General features: G+C 35.6%; 1 protein-coding gene and 2 pseudogenes across 3 annotated transcripts; all 3 read left to right on the forward strand.

Annotated features, from left to right (window-relative positions):
• Window positions 1-311: 311 nt before the first annotated feature.
• On the forward strand, window positions 312-1994 carry AT3G32275 (annotated as a pseudogene; the record flags this gene model as incomplete). The annotated part of the gene is made up of 1 exon: window positions 312-1994.
• Window positions 1995-2704: 710 nt separating this feature from the next.
• AT3G32280 (ATP-dependent helicase family protein) lies at window positions 2705-9027 on the forward strand (the record flags this gene model as incomplete). Its single annotated transcript, NM_114050.1, has 7 exons — window positions 2705-2899; window positions 3053-3176; window positions 7047-7318; window positions 7430-7561; window positions 7644-7736; window positions 8323-8631; window positions 8728-9027. 7 exons carry the CDS (start codon window positions 2705-2707, stop codon window positions 9025-9027), a joined length of 1425 nt encoding a protein of 474 aa, NP_189770.1.
• A 1076-nt stretch (window positions 9028-10103) lies between these two features.
• AT3G32290 lies at window positions 10104-12159 on the forward strand (annotated as a pseudogene; the record flags this gene model as incomplete). Its single annotated transcript has 1 exon — window positions 10104-12159.
• Between the last annotated feature and the right edge of the window lie 897 nt (window positions 12160-13056).

A 13056-nucleotide genomic window follows, 5' to 3' on the forward strand; every position in this document is an offset into this window, starting at 1 on the left:
AATTTAATTTTTATCCAAAATTATAATATTAATGTCATATCATGTAATAATTAATAGTTACTTGAGATGATAAGGGTAAAATTGGAATTTTATTTTTGTTGTCAAATGTGATGTGAAAATAACAACAATTAATATTTTGGATATTAAATTGCAAAGTTTTACTACTTCGTGTATTTTTCTTCCAAACAAAAATAATTGGATATTAAACGTCTAAATAAAAATTAGTTCAGGTTTTATTTGGGTTTTTCCTTAATTAATATTAGCCTACTTTAGATTGTTATGGGTGCATCTAATAGCCCTTTCTAACGAGTATATTAGGAACACATTTTGTTTTTTTAAGAACATATATTCAACGTTAACCATACAAATAATACAATGACAAAACTAATCCAATGATCTATCAGCTGGCATATATCCAAGGCTTTTCGCAACGGATTGTTACCCTGATGCTCGTCTCAATATCTTCTCCAGATTCGACATTCTCACTGTAATATGTGACGTTTTGAAAGGTACCAAGGAAATGGAAACCATCTTCGACTCTTGTTTTTGTCTTTGTTTTAAGGGTTAGCGAATGTCTAATCTTTTGCAAACTAGTTCATGCTTTGTTATGTAGACAGTTGGTTACAAAACAGAAATACGAACTGTGGACTAATTTTGGTGGACAGCCACTTATATTCTCTTTAGTTGAGTTTGGTTCTGTAACTGGTTTGCCGTGTGGTGAATTTCCGGAGGAGTATGAACCTGACTTCTTCCCTAAACATGTCAATGGGACGAATGATTACTGGGATGTTTTGATAGGGAAAGATAAGAATACAACACTAGCCGATGTTTTTTCTAAGTTCCAAGCTTTAAAAGGGATTGAGGACCTTTTAAAACTCCCCTAGCACTTCTTTTGATTGTTGACGGAGTCCTTATTGCTAATAACAAGACTCATCGTCCAACATTCAAGTATGTTAAGAGGTTAGAGGACATTGACTCATTCCTTGCTTTCCCATGGGGGAGAGAATCATTTTTGAAGACTATTCAAATCATGAGGCCTGTTAGAAATAAACCCTCAATGGCTGATTCGAAGAGAAAAAGGTTACGTCCTGGATTCAAGCTAGAAGATCCCATCCAACAATTCACAAATCAGATGCAACAACATAGTATAGCTATTTATGGTTTTCCTTTAGCCCTGCAATTTCTTGCTTATAGGAACATTTCTGGTCTACTGGACAAGATTCCTTGTTTAGTAGATGAGAGAACCTTTTTGGAATGGCATTCAATTGGGATTCCGAAAAACAATCTTACTATCAACGATGTTCATCTCCTTGAACGTGTTCCTGATGTAAGTAATTGTAAACATTGTTGTGGTATCTTTTTCTTTCATGTGCTCTCATTTCTTTTTTGATTTGGTCTCATGTTTCTTCAGTTGACTATTACCCCGATGCTGTTTGTAAACTCCAATGAGGATGGTTGGGGAGAGTGGGATGATGAAGTGAGAGAAAAGAAGGTTCTTTATTTGATTGTACAGATAAGCAAATGCCATAATTTAACCAAAAAGAAATGGCCTGGTGGCTATGCTGATCTACCGCTCATTTTTGTCAATGAAAAGGAGCATGTAACTGAACACAAGAAATATATAGTTATCAGGAAAAGGAAACTTTCGCCAACTTCTTCTTCTAAGGGAACTCTATCAAAAACTAAAGTGAGTACTTCCACGAGAGGCAGGAAGCGTAAGTTTGAATTGGTTGATGATGATGAAGCAGAAGATAATGATGATGAAGCAACATATAATGATGATGAAGCAGAAGACATAAAATTGTGGGTGAAGTCGCAGTTGTCTTCCATAAGACATGAATTTGCGGAGAGTGTTAAGAAGTTAAGATCTCAGAATTTAAATCTTCTGAAAAAGATCAAGGTCCTGCAATCTGTCAAGTCTTACAGGTCCAGACTGTCAACTCGTCATCCATCCAAGAAAGTACGCTTAGCACCTAACCTCTCCACATCGTCTGAATCTCCTGTCAACCATGTTGCAGATGCGACAAACATCACAAATCCCCCTTCATAACCATTAACTTCATTGCAAGGGGGAGACAATGTTTTATCAGATTCAGTGCATGATGGAGACGAAGCAGTTTCAGGAAATTCTGAAAAGATTGTTGATGATCTGATATGGCGTGAGTTTAAAACAGATAAGGTCTGCCGCAATTGATTCATGTTCTTATACATTCGTAGATATTAGTGAATAATTTACTTTAGACAAACATCACAACTCCCCCTTCAGAACCATTAACTTCATTGCAAGGGGGAGACAATGTTTTATCTGATTCAATGCATGATGGAGACGAAGCAGTTTCAGGAAATTCTAAAAAGATTGTTGATGATCTGATAAGGCGTGAGTTTAAGACAAATAAGGTTTGCCGCAATTGATTCATGTTCTTATACATTTGTAGATATTAGTCAATAATTTACTTTAACTTCTTTATACTACACAGGATGAGATATCCATGGAGACCTGCAATACTAAAATCTTCATTTTTCCTTGAGGTGATACAACCATAACACTTGAAGATGTTATGTTGCTTTTAGATTTATCTGTTTTGGGTTCACCTGGTTTGCTATTCTAGATAGCTCATGAGAGATTATCAGGGAGAAGCTAAAGATAGAATGACAGACGATTAAACAGAAAGGTAAAGTCAGTTTTGTAACACTAGTGGCATGGATGGATACATTCATGAACACTAAAGATGAGCTTGAGCATGTTGCTTTCCTTGTCTTGTGGCTAAGATACTTTGTGTTTCCATCAGGCTTCCATTATCTCTATGTAACTATGTTTCCAATTGCTATTCATCTTTCAAGTGGTACTAAGACTGCTCTTGTTGTTCTTGCTCATTTGTCTATAGAGCTAAGTCTCGATGTAATGATTTTCATATAACTTTTACACAAAGGATGATAAAATGCCAATTGCTGAAAACTCATTTTTAAGAAACGCGCAATTTTATTAAGTTGAGAGTCTCTAAAGATGAGTAACTAGCATTTTCCTTCTCATTTGCATAAGATTTATATAAAGCCTCATCACATCGAGATACTCAACTTTCTATGCAACAACTTAGTTGTTGAAAACCCCAATGGATGCATTCTTGCTCAAGCTCGTGGACCTGAAAAGACGTATTTGATGATCAACTTCATATATGGTTACCTTGAAAAGCACCCAAATAGCAAACATGTATTTGTGCTTCCAAAATGAATGTTTAACTATTGGAAATATAGTTTGATGAAAAGGTCATAACTTTAAATGGAAAAATGACATCATGTTGCTTGACTTCTACTCAGCCAAGGTATATACTCATCTCAGCAATTAGAGGTTTTAAAGCTATGAATCACAAGGTGGGGTTTTTTTCTTGGGGGCAAGCAATTCCCCAACATGGTATTTGATTCCAATGTAATAGAAGTATAAATGATTGTAAGGACATTCTCTTAAATGTTCCTTCACTAGTTATCTTTGATAGTGGAACTAGTCCGAGGAGCAAGATGACGATCTTTCCTAAGATTGTTGCTTGTAACAAGATGACATAAAATGTTTTACACTCGCTTGGATATTATACCAAGAAAACATAGGGGATGTTTATTAACATTTTTATTTATTTCCACGACTTTTTGGAGTATATCCTAGCTGGAAAAAAACATCAAAAAATTCTTGAATGTTGATGCAAACACTAGTGGACCTTCAACGAATTTGAAGACGCCTTTGTTTGTTAAAGTGGAAGAAGTTTTTCTTAGCCAAAATTCTAATCATAGAGACAAGATTGGTTATTGAAACAAACTAAGAATGTTAGCAAACAAGGTTATTTATAATCACCAAGAAAAGTTTCTTCTTGAAGTCGCAGGATTGATGTACTTCATGGTGGTCTACAATACTCAACGAGTGCAAACAAAATTATCTACAATATTTTAAACTAGAGGTCAACATGTGAGATTAAATTAATCTCGAGAGGAAAGAGTTTCATAAACATAGTCTAATTTGAGCAAAATAACGCATCACGACTTATGAGCCACTATGTATTTTTTCAACTTTGGTAAAACCTAGTCTAATTTGAGCAGTATCAAGTTTCAGTCAAATATATTTTATGAAATATTGTAACTATCATGGGAAAAGTTTGAATTTTACTATAAATTTTAAATATATATATATATACATTTATTTATTTATTTATTTTTATAGTGGATCAAATATCCTAATTTTAGCGGATATGCGGATGTCAAATATCAAATAAAAAGCATAGTGGATACAGATCAGAAAATATCAATATTTGTATGGAATTGATCACGAATACCATATACGGTAAATCTTAGATATCCACTTCATGTGCAGTCTTAATATATTTTTTAAAGCTTATATACACTAATTCAAAAGTATTGGCTATTGAAAGAAAATAAGAATAACATTTTCTTTTGATATATAAAATTTAAGATTCCACATTTCTGATTGAAGGAAAAAAAAAAACTATTTTGCCAAAACTACAATACACTATTTTAAAAAGACAAAAAATATAATAAAATTTTAAATTGATTGATAAGTTGCATCAATTTTCTGGCGACTATTTTGGCGCAATTGTTTTCTAAAGTAGTGAATATGAAATATTTAAAAATTTAATTAATTGACAATTTCTTAGCTTGATCGATTTATCTAATTAAAAAGTCTATAACTGTTCACACACCGATTTAAAATAACCCAGTTTACGATAAAAAAATCAACAATTTAAATTATGTACCTTTAGAGTATGATATCGATGTTACCCCTCATATTGGACTCTATCTGATGACATGGGCTGTGTTTCCCGTCAAACAAAATATCGGAAACTACCTGTTTAGCGACGGTAATGCAATATTCCTTTTCAAGAGTCGTCACAAACTTATAGAGTATTTTTTTGCTCTCGACTAATACATCATCTCAATTTTTTTTTCGGGCACTACGACTCCCCTTAATGAAACGTTGAGAACTCTTTAATACATCCTTTGACGGAGAAAAAGAAGATTTGTTTTAGTTGTTATCTATATCGTATAGAATGTATTTATATGAAGAACGTTAAACGGAAAAAAAGGTATAAATTGTAGAAAAGGGCAATTTTTCTGAAATTGAGGAAATAAATCATTTTGTTATATCGGGTATAAATTTTATGCTTTAAATTAAATTCTTATTTTTTCTTGGTATTTGTTTAAGATTGTAGATGAGAGTTAAGTACTTACGGTTTAGAGTTTTGGGTTCCATATTTGACTATTTAAATTTAATTTTTGAATATATAACCTATTTTGTTAACTTACTATAAAACATGACATATTTTCTTAAGAGTCTCTGTATATAATTAAGTTGTAGATCTAATATCATAAACCTACAAATTTAAATTTAGGTTTTTATTTTCTTAACCAATAAAGAAACTTTATTATCAGTCTCTATATTTAAATTGATTACACATCCATTGCAATCAACAAATTATAATAGGAATTAGTAATTTTTGTTCTTTATTTGTTGACCAGCAAAAATGAACTATTTTTTAGAGTGAAAATAATTTTAAAATATATTTTATCAAAATTTAAATTTTGTTTTCACTTCTAACTAATAAAACCTCACTAGGAAAAAAACTTTAATATGATGTTTTTGTTATTATTTTTTTAGTTATTCATATGTGTCATATAAGAATCCATAATCAGTTTAAAGTTTGAATTTGTATAGAAAAAGTTCTGGACAATAGCACATACATTGTTTATGCCAGCTAATGACTAATGCATTAGCCGTTTTATAAAAATTGTAATTAAATTTATATTTTTATAAGCATCCAATTTTGTCTTCATACTCTGTTTATAGTAGCAAATTACAACATGCATTGGGTTGTCTAAAAAAAGAGATAAAACAGTATTAAATGTTAGATAAGCGTTAAATTTTGTCTTCTTTTATAAAGATAAAATTGTAATTAAATGTTCCAATTGTGTTAAGCGTTAGATTTTGGTTTCACTTCTTTTCTTCTAACTGCCAAGCCAAGTAGTCAACATAGACACTTTTATTTCCTTGTATAATAATAATTATTTTTAAACAGTTTATGTTTATAATTTCTAGATTCTTTAACAACAAGGAAACAAATCCTAAATGTACTTATTACACTATCAACATAATCTCTTAAAATTTAATATTTACTTTTTAATTATGTTTGGGTCCAAAATGAATTGTGAGTAGACCCAAATTTAAATTTGATTTACATTAAAAATAATCTCAAAATTTTTCATTCAACTAGACATTCAAAAATAAGTATTATTAACGGAATTTCAAATATTCGCGCTTTAAAAAGTACTTATAACAAACAAAGTTAGCTTTGTAAAAAACACATTTAGTCATAATATAAATATATGAATTGTTAGGGGAACTAATACAATACTAACTACATTTCAAATGTTGCGCGCCACTTTTTCAGATTTACACATATATATATATTGATAAAAATTGTCTTTTACTTTTTTGTATATATTTATATATTGATTGTAACAAAATAGAAACAAAAAGTGGCTTAAACATAAAATCTAGGTTAAAATATACCCTTAGTTACATTTTCATGATACTTTTTACTTACTCATCATGAACAACAAAGTATTGTTATAAAAACTAAAGGGACAACTTTATATTTTATATTTTATTTGTCACTATTGGTTTTAAAAAACTATTTTTTCATATTCTTTTTTCTCTCTCTATATATATATATATATGTAAATGAATTTAGAGGATGAAATTCAGTTTACATGCATATCGTAAATTTTTGTTTTGTTTAAATCTTCTTCATAAGAAAACTGAGGAACTATAGTTTGAGCTCTAATTCTCCATAACTTTTCAATTGATGCAAAGAGGAAATGATTGATTTATAAGAGGAGATTGTGAGGATAACCATACCTTCCTCCAGTGAAAAGAACTTTAACTAGAATTATAATTTTATGATTTTATGATATTTCAAATTTTACTTATATATATATGTTTAACGGATGAATAATAATGTGATAATTACTCTATTTTATATTTTCAGACCTGTATCAAAACGACGATAAAAGGAAAAAGGTCGTGGCACTAGAAAATCAAGAAGCTGGTGGAAGTTGTGTCGATGGAAATGTGGCTCATTGGTTTTCGAAAACTAAGTTCAATGGATTAGTGGACGTACCAATTGTGTATTTGGCCTTGGAAGAAAATGTAGTTAAGAATGATCTTACATTGAGAAGCTCACTTAAACATGTCATCATTGGCGGTAGCAGCGGAGGCAGTAACAGTGGTAAAGGGCTAGCCAATGATTTGTACTTAGATGTAAGTGTACATATCAAATAAGAAATGTGTGGTAGTAAAATTTTTATGTTTGTTGTTGTTATGATTCGATCAAACATATATTCTTGATGAGTTAAACTTTAATAATTTTAGGTAAATGAATTGGTCGAAGTTCAAGTGAGAAGTGATAAAGAAATCAATATGATGAAAGACAAAGGAAAAACAATATTCGACTTTAACGAAGCTATTTGGCCAAAAGATGAACCAATATCAAACACATTTGAGGTTACCATTTGTCACTGACAAATTTTTTAGGTAAACACATAGGGGAAGATTGTTACTAATGAGTTTTGTGACCTTTTACTAGAAAAGTGGAGCAACACTGACAAATTGTGAGCATTCTTGGATATGGAAGCAAGGTCTTGGTCATACTTGTTGGATATGTGGTATCATTGACAAGGTCAGTGATTATTTAATTACGTTGTAAATTAAAATATTTTCTTACACAATAATGTAAAAACTGATCCGGAGGCAACGTGACAAAAACTTGGACCTTGGTTCAATCTAGTTTTACCGGAACAAACCGGATTAAAAGAAATTTTTTTATATAAAATAGTTATATTTATTATACATGATTGATAAAATTAAGCTAAACATAACCTTCAAAAATAACTTGTAATCTAACAAATCATAAATATCAAATATCATAATAAATTAATACTAATTGATCATCAACTAAAATAAAAATTGAGATATGATATACTTTTATTTTATTTTACATATTATTTTTTTATAAGTTATATCAAATAAATATTTGAAAAATACCATAATAACTATTGTTTAATACTTTACTATCAAAGTATTCTTAGTAGTTCATTGTTTTTAATTAAAAGTGTTATCGATTAAAATATATTTAATTGGATAACTAATTAAAAAAAATAAAATATTTAAGCAAAGGCCACCCGGTTAACGTTCATATAGAGTAGACAACTAGCTTGGTCCACGTTTAAAATATTTTGTTCACTCTCAATCTGTTATATGATTAGGATCATCCGTTGCCACCCGGATTCGGATCGAATATCTGCAAAGATATCAAGATGAGAGTTCCTAAAGATGGCTTTTCAGGAACTGGCATTTTTCCACATCCTTTGCATAGAATGATTATGAAACCACATCACTTCGAGATACTCAATTTTCTCTACAAGAACTTGGTTGTGGAAAACTCAAATGGATGCATCATAGCTCAAACTCCATTATCTGAGAAGACCTTCTTGATGATCAGTTTCATCTATGGTTACTTAGAAAAGCACCCAAATAGTAAATCTCTATTTGTGCTTCCTAAGTGGGTGTTGAACGTTTAGAAAAAAAAGTTTGGTGAATTGAAGGTCAATGACCTTGTGTTGCTAGACTTCTACTCGGCAAATGCGAGTACCTGATCTCAGCAATTAGAGGGTTTAAAGCGATGGATCAAAACCCGGAGTATTATCTTCTTAGGTGCCAAACAATTCTCCAACATAGTATCTGATAACAGTGGTGCAGAAGCTTCAGATTCTTGTAGGGATATTCTCTTAAATATTCTTTCGGTTGTTGTTTTCGACAGAGGAACTGATCCGAGGAACGAGATGATGTGCTTTCTTAAGGTTGTTTCTCGTATTAAGACGCCACATAAGGTTCTACTCACTGGCTCACTGTACAAAAACAACATTAAGGAGGTTTTCAACATCTTTGATGTTGCTTTCCCTAATTTCTGAAGCATAACCAAATTGGTAAAAATTTCAGAAAATTCCTTAATGTTGAAGCTGATGGACCTCAACGAATTTGAAGATGCCCTTGTTTGATAAATTGGAAGAAGCTTTGCTTAGTCAAGATTCTGATCATGGAGACAAGATTTGTTACTTAACCGAACTAAAGATGTTGACAAACAAGGTTATCTACAATCGCAAAGGAGAGTGTGTTGGGGTCGGATTCCACCCAGGTAAGAGAGCCAACCATGTTTCAACGCCTCGGGAGACGTCGAAGAGTTATCTCGAACCGGGCCACAAAACACCTCGGAGATCGCATCAAGAATCCATACCGAGGCGATATCGAGAACGCTTCGGAGCGTTCTCGTGAAATGGTCCCCCGACCCGACCTCGGAACGCCTCCGACATAAAACCTCGCAATTGATCCCGAGGCGGGCTCCAAGAGGCCTCGGGAACGCATCCTCGAATATCACGGTCCGAGCCGCCCGAGCACGACCCGAGGTCTGCTAAATTCCGGCTCGGAGGAACTTCGGGTGAGATGAGAAAACCTTCAAAAAAGGACTTAGCCAATATAAGATCAAACATATCATTTCCGAAATCCCGGAAGAGATAATCTTCAAAGATATCACCGAATACAGAAATTCCCAGAATCTTCGGAAGATAAGGACAATCTCCTTCACCAACTTAAAGATAAAGAGAAATCTTCCGAGAATATCGCGAGAGGCGATATTCCAAAGCTCTATAAAAAGCACCTCGAAGGACAAACAAAGGGGACACGCACAATAACGCTCTCAACTTCAGGCTATCAAAAACGCTCTGACTTTGAAGGCAAAAACACTTATTTTCATATTCTAGAACACTTGTACGATCAAATCATTACTTTCTCATTAATACAATCAAGAACACCATCCGCGGTAATTGAGAATTCTGTTGTTCTTTGAGAATCTCACAAAGATTCGTTCTTTGAAGAAACCCTTAAAACAATTTCTATTGTGCGAGTTTTGACTCTCACAATTTGGCGCTAGAAGGAGGACACTTGAGATTTCTCTTACTCCCGGAACACAGAACCAACCACCCAATCCACAATGGTCAACAATCAAATCCCCGGTAACACAGTTGATGCAGAGGGGAACCCAATCCCTCCAATCCAGACAGACGTTCCTGAAGTCGTTGCTCCCGCAACCCTAGCAGAACTAAGAAGTATGATGGCTCAACTTCAGAAGAAGGTGAACGATCAAGAACAGGCAAATTGATCCTTGGCGCAACAACTCGAAGCAGCTACCTCCCAAGGACAGATCAGGACTACTCGTTTTGGCGCGAGGCATCTTCAGGATCGACGAGCAGCAGCAGATCTCAACCCCACACGGCTCGTGTTCCACACGCCTGGCAATACTACAAGGCCCGTCCGCAGAACCGCACCGGAAATCGGAAGAGACCGAACCGAGCCAGCGATCTTGAGGAAATCGGACAGAAAGAAACGAACCGCAGCTCCCTCCTCCCCGAGCAGAAGTTGCCGAGGCCGATCAGATCGGGGTCTCGGACGATGAAGATTCAGAAGAGAACATTAGATGGGCTGAAGAATACGCCAGAGAACAGGAAATAAGCGCCATCAAGCTCTCCCTAGCCAAGGCAGAAAACGAGATGAAGCTCGTAAGATCCCAAATGCATAACGCAGTCTCCTCGGCCCCAAACATCGACCGCATTCTGGAAGAGTCCCACAACACACCGTTCACACACATGATCTCCAACGCGATAATCTCAGATCCAGGAAAACTAAGAATCGAGTACTTCAACGGATCTTCCGACCCGAAAGGACACTTGAAGTCATTCATCATCTCCGTGGCCCGAGCCAAATTCAGACAAGAAGAAAGAGACGCCGGTCTCTGTCACCTGTTCGTCGATCACTTGTAAGGGCCAGCTCTGGATTGGTTTTCGAGACTCGAAGGAAATTCTGTGGACAGTTTTCAGGAGCTATCGACACTCTTCCTGAAGCAATATTCGGTGCTAATCGATCTCGGCACATCAGACGCCGACCTATGGTCACTATCTCAGCAGCCTAATGAGCCACTTCGAGACTTCCTCGCAAAATTCCGATCTACCCTAGCCAAAGTCGAAGGAATCAACGACGTAGCAGCTCTCTCTGCTCTGAAGAAAGCACTGTGGTACAAATCCGAATTTCGAAAGGAATTAAATTTGTCCAAACCACTGACAATCCGAGACGCCTTGCACCGAGCCTCGGATTACGTATCCCATGAAGAAGAAATGGAACTAGTAGCCAAAAGACACGAACCCTCCAAGCAAACGCCTCGCATCGATAAATCCCAACACAGTGCTCCGAATCACAAAAAGGGTGCTCAAGGCTGGACATTTGTTCACCATGAAGGGCGAAATTTCTCCGGAGCCCATAATTACAAGGCTGATACACCCCGAGGCGAAGCCGCCCGAGGCCGAGGACGAGGTCGCGGTCGAGGACGCGGTCGAGAATCCTACACTTGGACAAAGGATCAACCCGCAGGAAACGAGCAGGAATATTGCGAGTTGCATAAGAGTTACGGCCATCATACTTCCAGATGTCGTAGCCTCGGAGCAAAGTTGGTAGCAAAATTCCTAGCCGGAGAAATCGGTGGAGGTTTGACCATCGAAGACTTAGAAGCGGAAAAAGGTAAAACCGAGCAGGTCAACGCTGTGGCCAATCCCGAGCAGGCAGCCCCCGCGGCGAACCCCGAAAGACCCAAAAGAGGCCGAGGTAATCGCGAAGCAGACGACGATGAGCCAGAAGCTGCTCGAGGAAGGATTTTTACAATTTTAGGGGATTCGGCTTTCTGTCAAGACACGGCGCCATCAATCAAGGCTTATCAAAGGAAGGCCGACGCGAATCGTAACTGGGCGCGGCCATTTAATGGGCCAAATGACGAAGTAACCTTTCACGAAAGGGATACCAACGGTTTAGACCGTCCGCACAACGATCCTTTAGTCATTACACTGACCATCGGTGATTTCAACGTCGAACGAGTCCTAGTCGACACGGGAAGCACACTGGACATCATTTTTCTTACAACTCTGCGAGAAATGAAGATCGACATGACGCAAATCGTACCAACCCCACGACCTGTGCTCGGATTCTCTGGGAAACCACTATGACTCTCGGGACCATCAAATTACCAGTCCGAGCCAAAGGGGTAACAAAAAGAGAATATTACGTGATTAGACACTTTTTAAAAAGTTTGTCCGTAATTAGGCACTTAAAAATTATTAGGCACTTTGAATAACTAAAATTACTTGTTCACCCTCATATCGTCGGTTTTCCAATAACCAAACAAATCAAACCCATTTTCATTAAACCAATTTAGGTTTACGGAGCCCACGATTTTGTAGTTACCTTTGTGATTTCGATTTTTTTTTCCAGAATCGTAAAAAATCCAAATCCAATACAAAAATTCTAAACTTTAGTTTCTCGAAAAGGGGACTCCGGCGACGGGATATCCATCTCCTCCGTCACTGTCTACCACCACTGCTTTTCACACTACACTCTCGTTTGCTCTTTCCACCGTAAAACACCAAACCCAATTCTCTTGTCATTTCCTCCAAATCTCTGCAATTTCTTAAATCGATTTGGATTTACTTTGCATTTAAAACCCTTAACTCGTACTGTCCAAACTCAAATTCAACTTCAATTGAGGTTACTTCGAGAAAAGTTCAAGAATTTCGGAACAACTAAGGTAAATTTTTGTCATGTTGACTTCGGAGATCTTGTTCGTAATTCTGTGATAATGTTTGATAACTTCTCTGCCCAGTTTGTTTGAAATTCAGTACTTGATGTTCTCTATTGGACAGAAGATGAACATATGGACTACGACACTTGGACAATCCGTAATGGACAACCACACATTTTGTTTGCAGCGTATGTGTCGTTACAAAATTGAAAATCATTGTCCACGACTATACATGACTGCACAGCTTGGTGTTTGATAATTCAATGAAAAAGCCACATAAAGGCTCTATTTCTTAATCTTACATTTTGGAAAAAATCAAATCCTT

This window comes from Arabidopsis thaliana, chromosome 3 (genome assembly GCF_000001735.4).
Source record: "Arabidopsis thaliana chromosome 3, partial sequence".
In the NCBI taxonomy this organism is placed as follows: Eukaryota; Viridiplantae; Streptophyta; class Magnoliopsida; order Brassicales; family Brassicaceae; genus Arabidopsis; species Arabidopsis thaliana.